General features: G+C 35.4%; 1 protein-coding gene across 1 annotated transcript in view; it reads left to right on the top strand.

The window, feature by feature from the left end:
• SOX5 (SRY-box transcription factor 5) overlaps window positions 1-23,755 on the top strand; it is a 1,012,050-nt gene that overhangs the window by 927,441 nt on the left and 60,854 nt on the right. The window contains exon 13 of the mRNA XM_088025573.1: window positions 16,823-16,969. Coding sequence (XP_087881699.1) covers window positions 16,823-16,969 — 147 coding nt within the window. The remainder of the gene's footprint in view (window positions 1-16,822; window positions 16,970-23,755) is intronic.

The following is a 23,755-nucleotide window of genomic DNA, read 5'->3' as shown; positions in this document are numbered from 1 at the left end:
TCAAAGGGCAAGTATGAAATTAAATTATATTTGGGCAGCTGTAACCTTTTAAAACGATCAGATTCCAGTTAATGTATTTCTTCCTGTTCCAAGTGCTGCCATAGTGTTTGATGGTGGGAAGCAGTCCAAAGGGCATTGGGAGATAATAAATTCACTGTAAATTTCACCCCAAGGCATGTCTCGATACACCAAGGCCTCCATTTAGCAAGGCTGACCTAAAACTCTTGTCACATCCAAAGGTCATTTAGGTTGGGGTTGGTGTGTCCCATCTATCTTTCCTTGATGTAAAGAGTGACAGTTGAAGCAGGATTGAGCTCATAAACAGTCATCTGAATATGAAGAAGAAGCTAGCTTTGGAGGAGGAGGGGAAAGTGAAGAAAGAACTACCTTTTACAGTAGAACTGGCAAATGCTGTGCTTTTTTGCAAAGTCAATGAAGGGTTGACATGATCTTGTAAGCTTCTGTTTCAGAGCGACCATTAACTTGAAAGGGGCATTACTGAATTGGGTTGATTTAGAACATACACTTCTTTCTTTTATTTATATTTGTTTTCCAAAGCCTAGGATAATTTTTAGTAATTTTTTAAAGAATCTAATATTTCCAGCCTCCTTTTACTTTAAAATACCATTACTCCATTCCCCCTTTAAATATGTTCTCTTGAGTTAATGTACAAAATGAACCAACACATGAGAACAAATTAGAAAAATTGTTTTAAAGAAATAAAGCTTAATGTGGGACTGGAAAACGGTGTTTGTTTTTTTCTTTCTAGCACCCTCTTAATCACTCCACTTTTGTGGTAAAATATGCATAACAATAAAATTTATCATTTTAACCATTTTTGAGTGTAGAATTTAATAACATTAAATCCCTTCAGAATGTTATGTAACCATCACCACTATTTATTTCCAGGACTTTTAATCATCCCAAATGGAAACTCTGTAACCATGAAATAATAACTTACCATTCTCCTTTCCCTCAGCCCTGGTAACTCTATTATACTTTTTATTAACCTTCTATTATACTTTCTGTCTCTGTGAATTTGTGTATTTATATAAGTGAAATCATGCCCTATTTCTCCTTTTGTGTATGGTTTATTTCACTTAGCATAAATTTTCAAGGTGTATCTATGTTGTAAGCATGTATCAATCATACACCTTCGAGAATGACTTCACTTCTTTCAAAAGCAATACTCATTTACAAATATGAAGAATAATGGATATATAACTTCCCAGTCATAATAACCACAAGTAATAAATAGTGTCATATGGGGAAATGTTAGACAAGTACTAGATAGAATGAAAGATTAAAGTCTTGCAAGTCTTTTGGGGGGAAAACATTTGAAATCCTATCATTAAGGTAGAGATCTCTGTTCACTAATGTGTTCTAAGTGTCTAGAATAATGCTTGGTAAGTTATAGGTGTTCAATAAATAAATATTGAATGAATCAATTAATTTAAGGCAGGAAAGGAGAGAAGTTACAATTGTTGATTATTTCTCTGGACTACTTTGATGATATGAGAAGTGTGTCCCATGCAAATGAAAGGGAAGCCTGTCATGATTCAAGACACATTGTAAATGCAAGGTACTACTAGAGTGTGTTTCTGTTATTTTAATTGATTTAAGAGTAATGTGTGGCTTAGGTAGTGCAAATGGCTCATTTTTAATATGTTTTTCTTATTCTTTTTTAAATGATCTAAAAGAATCAAGGTTAGTGACTATGAGTTGAAGTAAAATATAAAGTTTGTTAATATGATTGAATTATTAGTATAAATTATACAGGAAAGAGTAAATATTGAAATAAGGATGAGGCTCAGACTGTTGAAAATTATATATCCAGATTTATTCTATAACTGATTTTGAATCAATTTTAAATCATGTAAAAAAGTGATTATGTTACTCTTATTCCATTAAAAGGGGGGTGTCGGTGAACCGAACGTTTCCAATCAATTCTCCATATTATATCTAGACTAATCTTGTGGAAATGCAAATCTAATTATGTCATTCCTCTTCTTAAACTGTTACAGCTCCTCATCTACCTTTCTGAACATTTCTGCCACTGCCCAAGAGCCTCACTGGACTCCTTCCAATACCCTGCACTTGTCATGTTCTCTCCTACCACTAGGTTGTTCTCCTAGTACTTTTTCCTACTCCATGTGCATAGTCGCATCATCTCATCCTTCTGACCTCCAAGTAATCCTATTTGTAGAGAAGCCTTTCCCAATCTGTCTGACCATATCATAGCTCTCTCTTATATGCTCTTCCAACACCGTGAGTTGAGAAGTAAACCGAACTGAAACATTTTTAACTGGAAGTGGCCAAGAAGAAGGAGATGCAAATGCTAGGAAAAATGTCCTCTTGGATAGTTCTCATGTCCTTCCTGCACTACAATGGCAGTCATATAGTTCTAATCATAAGACCCCAGGCTCCGTTAGCAGAACTGTTAGAACTGCCCTCCCTGGGCTTGTCCAGCTCTTTGCCCAAAAGCCCCAGAGCCCACTACTGTATTTAAATGACTAGGGAAGATGTTCCTAAGGAATTGGTTAAGAGATACGAGTTATGTAAAAAGACTTGGATTCTAACTTATTCTTTGCTTCTTATTATGTGCCTTTGGACAAATGACTTTTACTTTTCTCGGTGCTTCAGTGGCTTTCTCCACAAAATAAGAATAGTATCTGTTTCCTAAGTTTCAGAGAGAGACAGCATGGGCCTGGCACATAGTAAGAATCCTATACATTTTAGCTATTATGATTATTTTTGCTGCTATTATCATTCTGTGTCCAGATCTCTCTCGAAACTTAGACTAATTTAATTTATGTACCTAAATAAACAACACTAATATAATACCTAATATTTTCTCAATCATGAAAGTTTACAGAAGAAAAATGAAGGAGAAACTAAGGGAGAAATCCATAGGAAGAATTCTTTGTAATTTTAACCCCATCGTATGTGTTGTCTATTAGTATCAGCAGTAAAACAAAACAAGTAAAGAAAAAAATCTTAAATGGCTGTGCTTTCTTCAGGGAGAGGAGAGTTCTGTCACGAGTGACTCAAAAAGTCTTTGACTCTTGAAGCCTTTTAACCCCTGGGCGTGTCAACTATAGTTGGCTCAGAGCTTAGGGAAAATCCCCACTTCCACTGGCCAGCAGGTAGGGAAATCCCCCTGCAATAGAGAGAATTCATCACATAAATGTTAAGTTTGGAAAGCATTTTTAGTAGTAACATTGTTACCCCCATATGGTAAGTTTATATGGCACATAGTAGAAAGGAAAACTTTAAGGGATACCCAGACTTCTGAAACTACTAGTTGTTTAATTTTTGTCAAGTTATCGAACCACCCCCACTGAACACACAGACTTGTTATGGTGATTCCTGAAATAGCATGCAGACTTCTAGCAAAGTGAGTGGCACTTCATAGTCACTGAGAAAAATCATGGCTCTTGCACTGCCTCTTCCCATATGCGCCAAGTATTTTCAAGCTTCCAGCAAGTATGCAATCTGGAAGTATGTTTCTTTTCTTTTTTTTTTTTGTAATATACAAACTAATATATAGTCTGATATAGTCTGATTTAATATGACTTGACACACTCAATTTCTCTTTATATTAAGTAAAAAATGCTCACTATTTTTAATGTCTTGATTATTATTACATACCATCCCCAATCTATTGGGATAAAATGAACAATGATTTCACAATTATGAACTTAGTCAAAGATAAGTGATTGCTTTAAAAATCTTTCTGATAATACTCAGCTTCCCTATATTAAATAAAAATATTGGGTAACAACAGGAAACAGAATTTTTTTTTCCCTCCGCTAAACAAGCATTCTCTTCTTACTGTTATTTTGAAAGGAATTTAGGCAGGGCTTTTTTCCCATAAATTAAACTAATTAAGGCTATGAGTATAGTCACTGATATATAAAAGATTTGCAGAGCTTTCCAGCCAGTGTCCCCTTTACCTTGCCAAATGGAGATGTATTTACTGGTTAGTGACCTCAGGAAGAGGCGCAGAGCGTTCTTCCTCCCACAGTCATGAGCAGAAAGTCTGGAGCGGCATAAAAAGGGTCAATCGAATAGGTCATACATCATATGGGGAGGCAGATGTTGGAACATATTGTAATGGATTACTGTGCAGTACATGAAGATGGCTTGTGGAGTAGAAAAAAACAAGGAGGGAGTGAGAGAGGGAGAGATAAACTATCAGTTGGTGTTTTCTTGCATGACTCTCACAAATATATCTGGATCTTTAAGGAACTGCTTCAATTGTAAAAGTCAAAATGTTTTTTCTAACTATTCAAGATTTATTGGTATACCGCAAGATGAAGAAAGCCTTTTAAAATCCAGTACATTTTAAGCATTTCTTATTTATATGCTTCAGTCTCTGTGGTGTGACAGAAACAGCTTGAGAGCATCATACCTGTGAAAAAGGTCTTACAATTTAAGTAAGTTCAAATATATTCTTTAATTTTTATCAAGATACCATCTTCACACCCTCTCAACACTCCACCCCTCATTGATAGCTCCGCATTCCATCCAAGTATCACACAGAGTGGGACAGTTTGGAATAAAGTAATAAAGATTGTCTGTGTATTCTTAGCATTTGGTGATAGCGACTTTACAGAAATAATGCTATAGCATCTGTACATGTATTCACGATAGCTTTTTAATGGTAAATCTGCACTATAGCCGGACGTAGTATTTTACTTTTGTATTCCAGCTTTTCCAAGACATATCAGCCAGGATTGATACAATTAAGGAGGTGTGGATCATAATCGCAGTAGTTTCTGCTTTGAGACCCCTCCCAGCCAGCCCCTTGTTTCCTCAGACATGCTTCGCGAGAGGCTCACCTGTTTTCTCAAAAGGCAGAAAATTCCCTTTCTGACGTGGATAACATTTATTTTCCCCTTATGCCTTGCCCCCCTACCATCTAGAACCCCCCTCTAGATGTCAGCTGGCCCTCCAGCCTTTTGGAGGCTCTGTCCACTTAAGTCATTTCCTTAAGTAACCTGATATTGAAACTCTTACAGTCCAACAGCTTCAACTTGCTCATTTTAAAAATTCTGTGCCATTGATATACTGGCTATTAGTTATCTTCTGTTTTGACAAATCTAGAGTAATTCTGAAGTTTACTTACTCTTTCAGTTTGAAATGTTTCTTTCTTGCCCTCAAGTTTCCTTAGGAATTGTGTCCAAATACAGCAGACCCTGGATCTCTCATGTTGTGTGTACTTCCTTGAACTTGCTTCTCCAAGTGACTCATTCCTAGTAGAGTGACTCCAGTTCCCTGCCTTCTCTCCCTTGGGAAAAACCCCTCAGTTGGAACTCTAGACTGGAGATTAAGTGAAAACCTTTCCCACGTCCCCCACAGGCACCTTCCCCCAATCACCTTCCCCCTTGGACTGTGGTAAAGAGAGTGAAACAGCAGGAGAAATGCTTCACACCTCCACTCTCCAGCCCCTTCTAGGGGTTAACCATCAAGGAAGTTAGGAGAGAACTCTAACCATTTACTCCCTACCCCAAGCCTTTCACCCGCAAGAGTCTCAGTCTTGAGAGCTAGCCCTATCTAGCTAGTCTTCATTTTTTTCTGGAAGTCACCTTCGTGGTTAATAAAAGTCATCAACTTTCAGAGCTCACTTGGACCATGCTAGTATTCCTTGATGGAGTACAATAAGTGCATAGTCCTTTACAACCTCTACTGCATAGGATTTTTAAAAATTAAAGAATAAAAAATTTATCATTGTGTAAGTATATAAAAATTTACATGAGCGGAAAATACATTTATTTGTGTTACTATTTTGTTGTTATTATATTTTTATCATTTTGAACCTTTTCATAATATCTATATACTGCTATTAAACCAGACCCTCACTGGGTTTCTCTGGTAGGTTTTACTCTTTACAATCAAATTTGAATATTAAGAACTCTTACAACCAATAATAAGACCACCCATTTTTTAGAAAGACCAAAAGTCAGTCTGAGTAGGCATTTTACCAAAGAAGACTTAGAAATGGCTAAGAAGCACATGAAAAGTTGCTCAGTGTCATTCACCACTAAGAAAATGCAGATTAAAACTATAATGAGACACCAGTTCCCTCCTATTAGAGTAGTTATAATCAAAAAGACAGACAATACCAAGTATTGAAGATATGGAGAAACTGGGACCTTAGTAACACTGCTAGTGGGAATATAAAAAATGGTTCAGCTAGTTTGGAAAAGTTTGGCAGTTTCTTAAAAAAGTAAACACGAACTTACCCTATGACTCAGCAAATCCAATCCTAGGAATTGGGTAGTCAAGAGAAATGAAAACACACAAAAACTTGTACAGGAATGTTCCATAGCAGGATTATTCATAATAGCCTAAAATTGGAAACAATCCAAATGTCCATCAACTGGATAAACGCACACACAAATATGATATATGCATACGAAGGAATACTATTGAGCAATACAATGGAGCAGGCCACTAATACATGCTACAACATGGAGGAACCTCAAAAACATTACGCTGCGTGAAAGAAACCAGATCTCTTTTTGTTCAGTCTCTTTTAGCACTGCTCCAGTAGTGGGGGCTGTAACATAGAATAACCACACATCCTGTCTAGGAGAAGTAACATGAGCATATTCTTTTATTTTAAAAAGGGAAGGGGAGAGTGTCTTTTTTAAAAAGTGCCCTCTGGGGTATACAGAAAAATCTTAAATACTATGTATAGACCTATTTTGTTGGTTGATTTAAAGGTTTACTCTGTAACTTTGCATGTTGTATTTCCTCTGCCTGGAATATCTTTCTAAGTTTTCTTGGACTTTCTTAAAGACTCATATCTAGCAAGGCTGGGAGCCATGTCCCATCCTGGGCCCTACCTTTGCAGGTCAGTCACAGACAAGAAATTTAGGCCATCTAGGACAAAAGCCAAGCATCTTCTCTTGAATGGAGCTGGGGACAGGAAAAGAGGGAGTGCAGGCTGTGGGTCCAAACATAGAGCACCAAGGAGATCAAGATTCTAAATTCAAGCCTGCCCTCCTGATCATTTGTGTGTGGGTTGTGGGGAGAATATGCATAACATAGGGGCACCTGGGTGGCTCAATCAGTTAAGCATCTGCCTTCTGCTCAAGTCATGATCCCAGGGTCCTGGGATCGAGCCCTGCATCAGGCTCCCTACTTAGCAGGGAACCTGCTTCTCTCTCTCCCTCTGCTGCTCCCCCTGCTTGTAGTCTCTCTCTCTCTGTGTGTCAAATAAATAAACAAGAAATCTTAAAAAAAAAAGAGAGAGAATATGCATAACATAAAATTTACCATTTTAACCATCTTTAAATGTACAATCCCTGGCATTAAGCACATTTACATTGTTGTGCACCCGTCACCACCATCTCCTGAACTTTCATTTTCCCAAAACGAAATTCTGTACCCATTAAAGAATTAAGTCCCTTTCCCCACCTCCCCCCAGTCTCTGAAAGCACCATTCTTTCTGTATCTGTGAGGTTGAATATTCTAGATACCTCACCTTGTATAAATGGAATCATACAATATTTCGCCCTTTATGACTGGCTTATTTCACTTAACATAACATAATGTCTTCAAGGTTCATCCATGTCGCAGCATGTATCAGAATTTCCTTTGTTTTTAATGAGAGATGATGGACTCTGAAAAACAAACTGAGGGTTCTGGAGGGGAGGGGGGTGGGGGGATGGGTTAGCCTGGTGATGGGTATTGAGGAGGGCACGTTCTGCATGGAGCACTGGGTGTTATGAACAAACAATGAATCATGGAACACTGCACCAAAAACTAATGATGTAATATATGGTGATTAACATAACAATAAAAAAATTAAAAATAAAAAAAAAGTTATCACCAAAAAAAAATAATAAAAAAAATAATAAAATAAATAAATAAATAAATAAAGGAAAAAAAAAAGGCTGAATAATATTCCACTGTTTGTCCATCCCTCTGATGATGAACACTTGGTTTACTTCCACCTTTTGGCTGTTGTAACCGACGCGGCTCTGAACGTGGGTGTACAGTCTCTGATTTCAATTATTTTGGGTATATACCCAGAAGTAGGTTTGCTGGGGCATGTGGTAAATCTGTATACTTTTGAGAGGAACTCCCGTACTGTTTCCTGTAGCAGCTGCACAATTGTACATTCTCACCGGCAATCAACAAGGCTTCTGATTCCTCCACATTCTTGCAAACATTTGTTATTTTTTCGTGTTTTATAATAGCCATCCTACTAGGTGTAAAGTGGTATCTCATTGTGGTTTTCATTTGCATTCAGGGGTTTTGAAGGTATGTTTGTCAAGACGGGAGAATGAGATGTTTTAATAAACACTGCATTAGCTTAATTTGTGAATTGTAAGTTTTTATGTTTGCCATGTGAGTTTCTACTAGCACTTTTGCCCTGGGATCCAGCAAATTTAAGGCCTATCCTATTTTTCTTGCAATACTTGAATAATGTCAAAAAGAAGAGCTGACAATGTTAGGGGAAGAAGTCCATGTTTAAACTCAAGTTGCTTTGATAATTTTCTGTGAGGAAACATTATGAAAAATAATGTGCAATGCAAATTTATTCACATTGAAACATGCTGATGTGTTTTGAAAGATTTTCTGCAGTACATTAGTTTCTCTTTAAACTCCACATTTAAGTTACATTAAGAAGCTGAAATTAAGCTATGAAGATAACACTTATGGAGCCTTGAAATTGCTTTCTGAATTTTTTCCTCACAAATGTTACTCCTGTTTCTTCTCTTAAAAAAACAAACAAATGTTTTTCTTCCACATCACATCTAACGTACATCTTTCAGGTCTGATTCAAACTTTAGAAGTACACATTTGCCTATTTTTAAAATTATATGATAAATGACAAGACACATTTGAAACTCTCTAATCCAATTACTTAACACATTGCATGTCCGTTAACTTTTACTGCTAGTTGCAGATAAAAATCTTCTGCCATTTCTGTACGTATATTTGACCTTCAAGGTATTAATCAGGGGGTTTTTAGCTATAATGTTCTTTTTGAAAATTTAGGTTTATACGTGTTTGTGTATTTGAGAGTTTAGAAGTGACTACTACTTATTTTCTGAGTGAGGGCTTTCTTGCCCCCAAGGCTGATAAAGGACTTCAACTTCCATCCCTATGCCTATTTAAATTCTTAGGGTAAATTAAACAACCTCACTGGTCTCATTTGATTAAATATTAAAAATATGTAAAATTCATTTATATAATGTACCTCTTTTTTTCTTTCCTTCATGTATTGGTGTTTATATGATATTTCATTTGGAGAAGATAATTCTACTTCTAGAAATAATTTTAAGCAATTAATTTAGCAAAAATTATATTAAATGGGTGTGCACTCTTCATTCAGATAATGGCAGTATAAATGTTTACAAATTTACTTAAAGAATCAGTATGTTTTATGATATAGCATTTAGGAAAGCCAACATTTTCAGTCACGATTTTAATTTTTTTTTTTCTTCAAATGCTTTTTGTACCCAGCTCTCCTATCTGGTATGATGAAGTTTGTGATTTGGGGAGGAGAGAGGTGGAGAGTCAGAGAAAGGGAGGGTAGAGCTGGAGAGAGAATGGAGGGCATGACTTATCGCACTATTTTCCCAATGAGGTATGGTTGTCCCATCTCCTAATCCATGCCTGCAGTAGAGAAGGTAAGATAGTTGGATCAAACTATACACTGTCCTGTTCTACCGGCTCCTAAGTGATTGCTAGTATGTGGTGTCCTCCCTGTCTCCTGTGCCTTTATTTAGATTGCTTGGATACATAAAGGGAAACCTGATCATAGATCCCAGTTCAAGCAGAAAACTAAGCTTTGAACTAACCAAGAAAAAAGGATCCCAAAGAACAGCTTCTATCTCACAACCATAGCCCCTACTAAATGCCTCTTTATCTTTGAATAATAAATATTTAGGATCCAGTGAGTAAATAGTGTATATCCCTTTATCAGAAAGAAGACATTTCCTATTTGTCTTTTCCAAAACAACTAAGAGTATCTCTATGCTTAAACTTTTGGTTCTATTGTCTTTTTAAAAGATATTAACTTTTTTTTCTAATAATCTTTATCAATTTTTTTGGTTCAAAATTCCATATTGACTTATTCATTTACTATTATGATTATGGCTACAGTAAGTATATTATGCTATATTTTGTTCCTATGCTGATAAGATTTTGAAATTCATTGTTTCTTTGCTCCTTTAAGTAAATGAAATAAATAGATGAAAGGGAAGTTTTATCAACATCACCATTATGTCTTTTCTCTACTTCATCAAGTAGTAAAAACATGCCATTTCCGTCCAGGTTTTTAAAATTTGTTCCACATATAGTCATTACCATTATTAAAAATATATTAAATACATACTAGAAATCTACATTTGTTAAAAATTAATGGTATTATTTTATGTAGTTCATTTCAGTCTTTATTCATTTCTACTTTTCTTGCCTTTAGGATTTTCTGAGAAAGCATTAAATAGTAAATCCTTGCCTTCAAGGAGTTTACTAGTTAGTAAATGGTTTGAGGGACCAACCAGTAATATACATTTTTGTCAGTGCATAATGCTTTCAATCCAAATACTCCATATGGTTGGCAGTTGGGCCCTAGGGTAGTAGCAACAGGAGAGGTTGTATTTTCAACAATTTGGGGGAAAATAATCTATTAAGGAAAAGTGGCAAGAATTTACCATCTAAAGGAAGAAATTATATAGTCTACCTTAAAACTAAAAGTCTCTTTTGTGAAATTTCTCCACCGCTTGCACCGAGAAGTACCAGCCACTAGCTTAGGATAGCTGAGTAAAAATGGCTATCTTCGGAAGAAAATACAGTTGTATCTAACTGTGGGTTAAAAGCCAAGTTGTCCAAATACAACTGTACTGGGCGCCCGGGTGGCTCAGTTGGTTAAGCGACTGCCTTCGGCTCGGGTCATGATCCTGGAGTCCCGGGATCGAGTCCCACATCGGGCTCCCTGCTCGGCGGGGAGTCGGCTTCTCCCTCCGACCCTCTTCCCTCTCGTGCTCTCTATCTCTCATTCTCTCTCTCTAATAAATAAATAAAATCTTAAAAAAAGTTAAAAAAAACAAATACAACTGTACTATTTTCCCCCAAATTTGCAACAATTAATTAGCACAAGTTAAAATATCTGTTCCTTATCATCCCATCAGATTTTTGTTTTGACCCCACACTGTACCATTATAGCTCAACAGGAAGAATGCCTACTAATGAACTATCAACCCACTGCCTAATAGTGCTTTGGTACACATGGTACATTACAGGGAAAAGAAATACTGATTAGGTTTAACTAAGATAAATATAATTCAAGCTCATGCTGTTGTAGATACACTTCATCATAATCTTAATACTTTAAAAAAATGTTTAATGACCTATACTTTAGGGAAAACCCATGATGGAATGGTTCTAGCATTTTTGCTATCACAATATGAATTACAGTGAAGTCTCTCTGTGTGGCTTTTAGAAAAAAAAAAAAGAAGAATAAAATACATGTGTTTTAGCTGTTCTACAAGATTGTACAATGACTATGTAAACAAATAAGAATATGTGATACGTGAATACTTACATGTTAGTATCTATGAAATAAAAACTATATAAATTATACTATTCATCCTGTTCTGTTTCATTTTTCTTTTCCCCAGTTAATTTGTAGTCATTTATGTGCCCACTGTGCTATGAACTTGGTATCATTTTTCCATCTTCATTTCCACAACTGTTACTTCAACTCAAGTTATCATTAAAATTATAGCTACCAAATGTTGATAACCTCATAACTGATACCTTGTCATATCTTTATTCTAGTTAAAACAATCACATATATTGCTTTCAAAAATTCAGTGACTTTCTCTTGCCTACATATTAAATTTAAATTCTTTGTCTTTATTTGAAGATCTTCTATAAGGTGAACTAGCCTACAGACCCAGTGCTTCTTTACTCTTCCTGGGATATGGACTCAATTAGGGCACTGTCCTTTCTCCCATTCACTGTTTTACACCATCTTCTGTATTCCCTTTGCAAAAGCTACTTCATCCCTGCTCCTGTGCCTTTAAATGGTTCTCCCTTCCTAGAATTCCACCTCCTTTTTTTACTTACAGCTTAGCTACATCTCTTCTATGAAAAACCAGTTCACACTGACTCATTTCCTTTCCCTTCACACCCTTAAAAGTGGCATACAGTTATAGTACACTTATACTCTCATTGTTTTATGTTTATTAATCTTGACTTAGGGAAGAAACTATATTTATACATTGCCTGTAGCCTCCACTGTACCTAGCATAGTCCAGAGTATATAGTAGGAAGTCAGCACATATATATTACCCAGTCAGTTTCTTACTTGGTATAATTAATTAATAATTATAACTATTACTTATTGATAAAGCATTCTTTGCCATGTATTTTTCTGAGTATTTTATACATAATAATATGTGATTTATTTCTCACAGCAACTCTATAAGGTCATTTTTTTTTATCCTGAATTTGCAGATTAAGGAATCGTGTGGCTCAGTTTAGTTGCCCAAGGTGACTAGTTCAGAACTGGTATTAGAATTGAGGTTTACCTTGCTTTTAACTATTCCAGTAGAAGTACACTAGAAGTAGGAAACCATGGGTCCTTGAAGGAGCTAAAGAGACAAAAAATGTGGGTTTATGGAACAATTGGAAACAAAAGTGAAGTACGCACATACCCACACACACTTACATACACATAAGCACTGGGAGGACGCTAAGTAATCAATGGATAGATTCCAGCTTAATTTTATGATTGTTTTCTTAAAAAAAAAATCATTGTCTGAAGTAGGTGTAGGAATGAAGGAAGGGAAAGGGAATAGGAATGCAATATTTTAAGTAATATAAAGAGTGGAAAACCTAGTGATCTGTGGAGTTGGGGAGTTTTATTTTATTTTTTTAAAGATTTTTATTTATTTATTTGAGAGAGAGAATGAGATAGAGAGAGAGAGAGCATGAGAGGGGGGAGGGTCAGAGGGAGAAGCAGACTCCCTGCTGAGCAGGGAGCCCGATGCGGGACTCGATCCTGGGACTCGATCCCAGGACTCCAGGATCATGACCTGAGCCAAAGGCAGTCGCTTAACCAACTGAGCCACCCAGGCGCCCCAAGTTGGGGAGTTTTAGAGATTAAAATAAACCCCTAACACAAGAGTTTCAAATTAAGAGTAAAGTTATTCTGCAAGACAAAACAGTTATTCTGTTAGTCTGGTTAACCTCAAGAAGTGAGTGCTCTCTTTAAGCTTTAGCTTTTTATGTGTAGGATCTCCAGTTTGTTTCTCATGTTTAGAACAACCTAACTTTTTCAAAAAAGTACATTTATCATAATGCACCTTATATTTAACTCTGAGTTTATCCACAATCTTTTTTTTAAAGATTTATTTATTTATTTATTTATTTATTTATTTATTTATTTGACAGAGAGAGACACAGAGAGAGGGAACACAAGCCAGGGGAGTGGGAGAGGGAGAAGAAGGCTTCCCGCTGAGCAGGGAGCCCGAAGTGGGGCTCAATCCCAGGACCCCGGGATCGTGACCTGAGCCGAAAGCAGACGCTTAATGACTAAGCCACCCAGGCGCCCCATCCACAATCTTTTAAAGAAAAATGTTAGCCAGATTTTTGTTTAAAAAATTTGTATAGTTAAGATGCAGATACACACACAATTGTAGGTGTGTTTATCATATGGAAGTGAGTTCTATAGTTCATAGGATGCTTTTTACTTCCAGTGGCCTTCCAATTGCCACTACATTCCATGACCCTTCCCTCTCAACAAGGTCAACCAGTGGTTCTGTGATTGTAGAACTCACTCAATACACATAACTATTGTTATTCTTGATTTTGCTTCAAGAGCGTGTAATAAGTTAAATAAAATATCCATCATTGCTTGATTCCCTTGTTTTTTTAAAATTAGGCAGCACACACACATTAATCAGCACGCATAGATAAATGAACTTAATTTTTTAAAAGGTTGTATTAAAATGAGTCCCAGCAACATTTTTTTTTTCTTTTCGGTAAGTTGCCCACCCTTACGTAGTAGCCAGCTATGAGAAACACGGTCAGCTTCTTTAAAACTACTGAAATTTCCTTTTAACTTGTGAGTTAGCTCAAATTAGGAACCAGAAGTATTAAAATTTCTGGTTTATTTTACCTGTGTAGACTTGAAGTGTGTTAGATTCTCTAAGATTTGAGACCTTTTTAATGCTTCTGTAATATAATGTAAATTTAAGGAACACATATATTTCCACACAAAATAAAATGTATTAGAAATAGCTATTTCCTACTTCTAAACCTTGGTGAAGCAGGAGAAAGCCAAATATGAGGAATGGGCTATGGGAGATAAGAGGAATGAAGAGCTACCCACTGTTAACCATACTCTGATGGACTAATACGCTTGTGACATTTTCATCATAAATTACTTTAAATCTCTATAGTCTTTAAAAGTAGCAGCAAAGTGGATGATAGCATACTATTCTTGTAAAAATATTTAAATGGGTCCTTCTATTTTACAAATTGAGTTTTTTCTACTCAAAAGCATCCCTTAGGACACTTTAATTAAGATAAACCTTAACTTCATAGTTAAAAAGATAAAAATAATGCATTTATTTGAATGAGGAAAGAATGTGTATGACATTTTTTATTCCAAGTGTATGCCATCTGCAACCTTTACATTCAATAAAGTGTTTCAGAGTATATATTTATGCTTGTATTTTCAATAGTAGTTCTTATATTTCTTTGGAAGTTGGGGGTCTGTCTATAGAGATTGATATTTAAGCATTGAATCACCTTTTGTGAGTGATTGGTCCATCTATTTAATTATCTAAATAACACAAATAGTCAATATTTTTCCAAATTATGAAATAATTCTTTAATAATCAAATTAAAATTTTGAATAATTATTTTGTTCACATTTTTCTTTTTACCTACAGATATTAAAATATCTTATGTCAATCTTCAGTAATTATGAAGCAATCTTATATTTAGTATATACTAAACCACTAATATAGATTATTAGCTTCTAGGAATAATACCCACTGAAATAATTTTTAAAGACAAGGATATAATATATAATACAACATGAAATTTATAATATATAATATAGCTATACAGCCTATTTTTAAAATATTTTTAATTCAGTATATGTAATTCAGTACATGTATTTTACTAGACAAAATTTTAATTTGCAAAGTCTATCTTGGGATATTGGTTATTTTCTCAGTAACTTCATAAACAGTTTAGGATGAGGATAAGAAAATACTACTTTTTTGAACTGTAGAAAATAATACAAAGGTTTTTAACACAAGTGTGGGAAATGTATCAATTCTGATACTTTAAAAAAATGATAAACTCCCAGTCATTGTATTTGACATCATATCCTTTTACTCAAATTTATGCTATCTAAGACTTATGAATTAAATCTAATTTTTCTTTCTCACAGACTGAAATAAAGAATACAATTATTCCAATGTGCACACACACACACACACACACACACACAAACTTGGGGAGAAGGAACACTCATTGATAGTACAAATATACTCCTCTGGTGTTTCTTTGTCAGGAATATATCTTATGTTAGTTGTCATAAAAACCCCATAATTTTATCAATAATTTTAATGATCTGATTCATTTAGACCATAGTATCTGGAAACTGTGAACAGTGTATATGTATTTTCATGTAAATATATGCCTGCATTTAGTTTTCAATATTTTATTTCTAAAGAGACCCCACTTATCAGGGTCTCTGGCTTATTCTGAGCAGTTTTATCCTTTGAAATTTCTTTCAGAGAAAAATCAAGATAAGCTGTGTCACAGTACTTTCCTTTGAGAGCTTTTATCTTTAGTATCAGTCTTTTCATTACAGAAGTTATAACTTGCATATGCACACACACATGCACACACACACACACACACACACGTTAATTTCTTTTCTATCCAGATCTTAAAATTTTTGTAAACAGCTAATGGAGATGAAAAGAGAATTAATCTAAACATTTGAGGTGAGTATTTGAATCTAAAGCAACCTCCTTGTTTAAGATACCATATCATATGACAATTATTATCAAAGTGAAATTTTCTTTTATTAAATTTATTTGCTGGTTTTTTAGGAAGAATTACTATGTGGTGGCTTAGTGGAAGAGTGCATGTTTCAGACAGTATTCTTAAAGCCCTAATCCTCAAGATAATTTCAGGTTTGTCTGTGTTTATATATCATGACGTAAAGTGGACTTCTGGCAAGCATCCAGTTAATTTTTTCAATGTAGGTAGACTGACCAGATAATGTTCTTCAAATACTCTTCTTTCATTCCCCCTCAATGGCTTTTAAGTATTTCTATACAACTAGAAATTAGAAAAAAAAAATTGTTACAGGTGCCCATTGCAACAAGTCAAAAAAAAGAGGTGTACTAAACTTAAACCAATATGGATACTAAGAAAATTACTTTGTATATGAAGTTGCATTCTTCTGTAACACATTGTGTACATTTTAAAATACAGCAAAAAGAGGTCTTGACCAAATAATATGATATACCTGTCTTCCCTAGACATTGGGAAAGAGTAAATATGAATGACTGTTATTTGTTTTGAGTCCCTGGACATCCTGAAGCTGAAATCCTTCATATGTGGTATCTGTCATTTCTCTCCAGAGAATGAAGTCATGAAGGTTGAGGTGACAACTTCTTTCTTTAAATGTTCCAGAGCAGTAAACAAGAACACCCACAGGAAAACTACCGCATCTGAATAGTGGTACTTTTGAGAGGTGCATTTATTTTATTACTGATAGTCTTTTGTCTCTCTTTCTCTCTCCCCTTTTCTCCTGTAGCAGTTGTATGCTGCCCAGCTAGCTGCAATGCAGGTATCTCCAGGAGGAAAGCTCCCAGGCATACCCCAAGGCAACCTCGGTGCTGCTGTATCTCCTACCAGCATTCACACAGACAAGAGCACAAACAGCCCACCACCCAAAAGCAAGGTACCCTTTTGACAAAGCTACATGTCTTGCCATTTAGAGTTTTCCTTTTCATTCAACGACATTTATTGAATGTCTGTTATGTGCCAGCAACTGGGTTAACCTCTGGGTCTTCAAGGAGAATAAGAGTCTAGTGGGATTAATAAGGATCAATAACACACATACATTTAGCCATTCCTTTATTCAACAAGCATGCATGGATAGCTATGGTAGGAAATGTGAGTGCTACAAAGATTTAGATAGATATGCTACACTCAGGTAGCCTACAGTCTTACAAAATAGATACCCATATTCTATGATACAAAGTCTTACAGAGTTACAGGTAAGTGCAGTGGAAGTTATCGGGACAAAGATGTTACCTTCAGTGAGAGATCCTGGGAGGGGTTTCCCAGAAAAGGGGTAACTGAAATACACCTTAAAATATATGAGTACATCCATGGCATATCAGTAACTGTTATAATGCAGTGCAGTATGGATATAAGTTTAGATATTCATCCAATGAGGTTTTCATGAAAGATATGAAGATAATAATAGTATTAGAAGTAAGACTATTTAGAAATAGTTTTATTTTGGGAACTAAGGAAGCTTTTTTTTTTTTTTAAATGAAGACTGACTCTCTGGGCTTTAAAGATTTACTTATTTATTTTAGAGAAAGAGAGCACGAGCAGGGGGAGGGGCAGAGGGAGAGAGAGAGACTCCTCAGGCAGACTCCCTGCTGATCGTGGAGCCCTACACTGGGCTGAATCCCAGGACCCTGAGATCGTGACCTGAGCCGAAATCAAGAGTCAACTGCTTAACGGACTGAGCTACCCAAGCACCCCAAGGAAATATTTCTTGAGAGAACATGGAAAAGGATTGGCAGGGAGAGTATTCAAATAATTTGTTCTTCGTCTTAGAAGAGAAAAGCAGAAAAATTTTAATTTGAAATGTTTTTGTGTTTGTAAGATCTTAAGATCTTAAATGATGATATATGAATATATTAAACTCTCTGTGAAAGAAGGCAGAAGAGTAACTATAAAGTATTTTTCCCTGAGATTACTCAGGGAAATGACAACACATATTTTCTATTAGAAAATATTAAGTAGAAAACTGACACAGTTAATTTAGCCCCAAAGTAACAATGTCTTGTCTTTTGCTGAATTACCTAGAAAATTATTTCTGTTCTCCCTTTCCCAAATGCTATATTGGAAATACATAAAGAGTAACAGGGTAACAGTAGTCTCAACAGTTGAAAGGAATACACAGAGAAAAGAAATTTAAAAAGTATTGAAAGAGAAAAAAACTCCCAAGAATTTATTTTTAACCCTGCTCTAGTCCCCTGACAGATGCATTACACAGTTAATGTATTAATTCAGAGGGTGAATTGGGAAAGAGAAGAGATCATTTGGGAAAGTATACTCCAGCATCCATCTCCCCAAAACTCTTGAGGCCTTTTCCGTGTTATTAAGAGGTAAATACATTTGAAAGTACAACTTAACCTGGACAAAGAACTTAGACTGTGACTCACCAGGAATATGTACAAATACGTAGTTCAAATTATTGTCCCCACTGCTGGGATATTATGAAATGTACAAACTCACTTTTTAAGATCTATTTCAGCCATGTAATGGACCTCACATGTTCTGTGCTTAATGTACACCAAAGATCTGGTCCGCTTTTCTTTATTATCACAGTAGAACATAGTTTTTAAAACTTGGTAATAATTATAACATTTGTTAAATAAAATTTGATTTTAAAGCAGTGATATTTTGGGGTCTTCATGGACCAGCAGTTTTAATGTATTGCAGGTACAGGCTAATTTTGAGTGAAGTAAATAGCTGTAGCAGCATTAGTCACTGTCACACACAAATAATTCTGTGAGGTATTATTCTGTTTTTTTTTAACCTTGATTTATGAATGTGATTTCACATCATGTTTCATAATGACGCTTTGCATTAGGACATTTCATTTTATGATTTTAGAGTTTTTCCTTTACTTATAAATAACTAGTGGGATTTTTTCCTTACCTCTCAAATAACTTTTTAACATTAGTATCTTCTCCCCAAATTACTTACTCAAATAATCATGAAGGTTTTGATGTCAATCAGCCATTTATGAGTCTATTCATTCATTCATTCATTCATCCATTCAAAGGTTTGCCGAGCCGTTGCCACAGTGATACTTTTCTTAAGTAACTATGGCAAATGCCCAAGTGTTTGCAGGTTAGCTTTTCCAAGACTGGCACACTGCTTTATGGAGTTCTGTGGCTCTAGGTCATAGAACCCTATAGACTAGGTGCAGAGCAGACAGGTTATCCATCTTAGTGGGAATCTTCTTCCATTTTCTATAGTTTCATATACCTCCATTTTTCGGTACTAGTGAAAAAGTGAATTATGTTTCCATACCTATGGTTATACATGATTTTAAAGCATATTTTATAGTTTATCTTTAAAATTCAGTAACTTTTTAAGTTAGCCTTTGTGAATATTCTATCATGTAAAGTTTGAGAAAGCTGTAGGTGTTGTGTTTCTTCCCATTTGCAGTTGGGTAAAATGCATAAAAAGTTTGACCAACAATAAAGTGCCTCTTTTTAGGTAATAACACAATTTAATAAAAATATGTCCCTTTGCTCAGTGTCCACTATCATACTGTCTACAACCCCTCTTATTGTCAGAAAAGATGTCTTAAATGTGCTTGTGTTTTAGCTCAGCGGTAAAGTTTAGCACATTAAAAATAGACCAATAAATATTACTCTTGTCATTTTAATGAAGAACGTGTCCAAAAAGACCGTAAATAAGGAGGACCCATTTCAGTACATGAATTTAGTTCCTTGTAGCCTGAAACTGTCATTTATACATGGCATTATAAACATTTTCACTTCACAAAGCTACTTTACTTCTATGAAACAGCTATCCTTTATTGTTATACTTACATTTTTAAACAATCAATTCTTAGAGTCCTGGGGTATTTTCTGTGTGTTTTATTGGTGAATTTTCATGTCTATTTTACTATAAAATAGAATTATTTTATCAGTGGGCTTTGTGTGACTGCATACCTACCTGGCGTAAACCAAACTGATGGTTTACGTTTAAGATCTATTTATTGTTTGGAACAATGGAATTGTCAGCCACATCCAGGTGATGATGTAAAGAAAATGATCTTATTGGCAGCTCTCAGAAATCAGCCATGTTCTCTGGGTTTTATTGCCTGACCTTCTTCCTAGGTGTGCCTTTGCCTTTGACTCACAACTCTAGAGAAGGACACAAACAAAACTTATTTGCAATTTGCAAAAAATGGAAGGGGGGAGTCAAAAGGAGGGGGCTCCAAAAGACTGTAAAATTGTACAGCGTGAGTCTCTGATACATGCTGTTTTCAATCTGCTGTGTGCCAGTTGGAGGCTTGGGGAGTGTGTGCACGCACGAGAAAGGATAATGCTGAGAAATGATAGAGTGGCTGTGACCTCCAAGCTCAGCCTGGAAATCCAAGACATTGATTTCACTTAGCATTCCTGCTGAGAAATCTGGCGGAGTTCAGTTGTAATAAAAGAACAAGATTCTGTTCTAATGGTAATGGCGTATGACAGACATATCACTTTGTCTGTCCTCAGCACCGGAGAGAGGAGAATTGGAGAAAGGTCACCTGACCTGCCTGTGGTGTTGTACGAGTGCTGTACCGAGCTTTGAACTGCCGCCTAGGAACATAATTATTTATAATATTAAATGATAAAGAAACCTTTAGAGGGTTCACAAGGAACCTCTAAAAACGGCAAACAGGAATTGTGTTCCGTAAATTCGAAGACACAGAAAGAAATCTGGTCTCTTCAAAATCTGCATTGGAGAATATGGGTAGCGTTGCGTGTTGAGTGATATATCCTTGAACTTACTGCTTATGAACTATTTTCATTAATACCTAACATATTGTCATTGGTTAATCTTTCTTTCTTTCTTTTTAATGCCTTAATTTTATTAGGAAAAAGCCAAGAATCTGTTTTGCCAATGATTAGAATATTAAGGTCATCAGCGGGTTTTTTAAATTTCTCAGGTGTCACATAAAACCCTTTTTAATACATGTACACTTGTCTCTTTAAAAATTAGTTCATTTTTTCCCCTCTGGATTCTACTCCAGGACCATTCTTTTCATTAACCAACAAAAAGAAATATATTTTGCTCTTCAGAGATATTATCGTAGCTCCTGTGTGTCCTCACGGCTAGTTTATTGCTGAACATTGGTAAATAACTTTGAATGAAAGTAAGAAATCATGAACTTTTGTGTATAAGGGATCTTGTCTAAAGGGAACATAAGAAATACTAACTGTCATATTAAGGAAAATTATTTAGTTAAGGTATTGTTTAGCTGTATTGGTCCTTAAATCTCATATACAGTATTGCTGCCCTCAATCTGTTTAAATTCCTCAACAAATGTTTAAATTGATTTGTTTGTAAAAAAATAAATAAATTGATTTATTCATAGTTTAGCGTTTTGCCACAGGATGGATTAATGTATTAGTGACTTTCTATTTCCCACCAACATATTTCCTTATTTATAAATGACTTCCTGAATTATTTGTTGCGGTCTTTTAAAAACCTAGATAGCTTTCTTTGTGATAGTAACTAATCTCTTGATAACATTTGTTTTGTAAGAATAAATTATTCCTTTAAAAAAATAATAGAATCAAGGTCAGCCTTAAAATAGTTACCATAGGAGGAAGAACATTTTTCCTCAATTTCAAACACCACCTACACAACTGTTGGTAAGGAATAGACTTATAATCCCATGTCACTGAGGAATTCTCATATGTCGTAGATGTGCTGACCATCTGAACTATACATTTTAAGTGATTTGCCATTGGGAAAGTAGCCACCTCTTGAAAAAATTATAAGAGCAACTTGTAACTACTATTAAATGTCTCTTGGCATTTGATGAAAACTTGTATATTGCCTCCAACAACCAAGAGTAGTTAGTTTAAAAAGCTGATGACAAGGGAGAATTTCTAGGTGCTTTTCTTTTACTTTTGCTCTGACCCTAGTCATACTTCTCGGTCACAGTTGTGTCTCTATCAATGACAGCAGCACATAGATTGTCCAAATCAATTCTTTTTTGTACTTTTCAAATACCTCTAGCAGCGATGTTTCCATTTGCTCAGCAGTAGCACCTGGGAATTATGACAAGGGAAAGAAATATTCCCAACAAGCCAAAAACAGCCCTAGCCAGCTGATCAGACACAACAATCAGATTCTTTCAGCTGCAATATCCTTATAAATATTGCTTCATGTTCAGAAGCAAGAAGTGGAACTATATTATTATCAGATCTTGTTTCATGAGTGTAGCAATGAAGATCTTTTCTGATTTGGTGACCAGGTGCTTGTGATAATAATGTCAGACTTGCCCATGACTCTTATTAGGACACCTATTTTTTGCTGTAATGGTACCAATCATGTAGTTTCATGCCATCAAATAAGCACTACATCGGTACACACTCATCTTCAAGGTAGAATTTTGTAGCTTAATACTATGAGTCACAACCTGTGGTTCACGTACAAGATTATTTAGCATGATGTTGGGAGCATGAAAAATCAGAGGATAATCATGTTTCATCTTAATTAAAAATTAGTTCTAACAGGAGATTTGGGAAATAAAGCTTTTTGCTAACTTTGAGATAGTGTTCTGCAATGCCAATTGAGGGGAAGGGCTGAATACAAAAGTACACATGCAGTGTAAAGCACAATTAAGTTGAACCACCACCAACGCAAACTATATGATAAAAACATTCTTTAATGATAAACCACAAGAAATCAAAGAGATTCCATAAGTTTTAAATGACCCAGGAAGTGCTAAGGCCTTCACTAGGAGTACGTCCATAATGAAAAGTTTGAAAAGGACTGTTCAGTATAATTTCATTGAGTGTTTTCCACATTTTATCTGGCTACAAAAAATTTTGAGTAGTAGTAGTTGCTAGAGCTGTCGTTTCCAATATGCACAAGTTCCTAGAATATTAGTATTTGACTTATTCTTAGACCTTTTCAGGTCAAGATCACAAATAATCATTCTTGGCTACACTGGGCTGGAACTGGCCTCTGAGTGTGGTATCTCTAAATAATCCAGAGTACTTAAATAGTATTAATAAGAGAGGAACTACCATTCCTCTACAAGTGTAAGACCAAATAAAATCACAGATCCGTTGTAAAACTGTTGGACTTGGTACTTTTTACAGATTTTACTTTTCTTAAAACTTCAGCACAGAGGGGGATGTTAGCCTCAGCTAATTATAACCACATTCAAATTGCCCTTTTTCTATTCTTATGCTTTAAACACTGTCTGGCATATCAATTAAATGCTAGAATCTCCCTGATACCTTGCTCTGTACAGCTGCTTTGTGCTTTATTGAATAGCTGTTGAATACCCCCCTCTCTCCGATATGTCAATATCTGTGAAATAACCATTTTGTGAGCCTTTGAGGTGTGATATAGATGTGTCATACTCAAGAGGTGAATTCCTTTGAGCAGAATCACCCCATAGAGTTAAACTGGAAATGTACCCATTATCATTATCATCATTTCCTGGGTGGGACATACGTAGAGTGAATATAACATAGTGGCCTGTCATTTTAAATAAAATAGTTTTCTTTTTGCGGTCCCATGTTGCTAAACTGAAATATGTTAAATGAAGTGTTATCAACAGAACCCCTGTGATGAGCTTCCTCCTTTCCTTTTCATCTGTATTCAGTAGACAGGAATCTCAAACAGCGAGGTACTTCTGAACACAGTGGTATTAAATGTCCAAGTAGGTCATTTGGTGATACATTCTTATGAC

This window comes from Eumetopias jubatus, unplaced genomic scaffold, assembly GCF_037043125.1.
Source record: "Eumetopias jubatus isolate StellerSeaLion01/CBP00866 unplaced genomic scaffold, mEumJub1_p1.0 scaffold_8, whole genome shotgun sequence".
Classification (NCBI taxonomy): Eukaryota; Metazoa; Chordata; class Mammalia; order Carnivora; family Otariidae; genus Eumetopias; species Eumetopias jubatus.
Note: the sequence above shows the minus strand (reverse complement) of the source record. Positions and strands in the feature narration are given on the sequence as shown.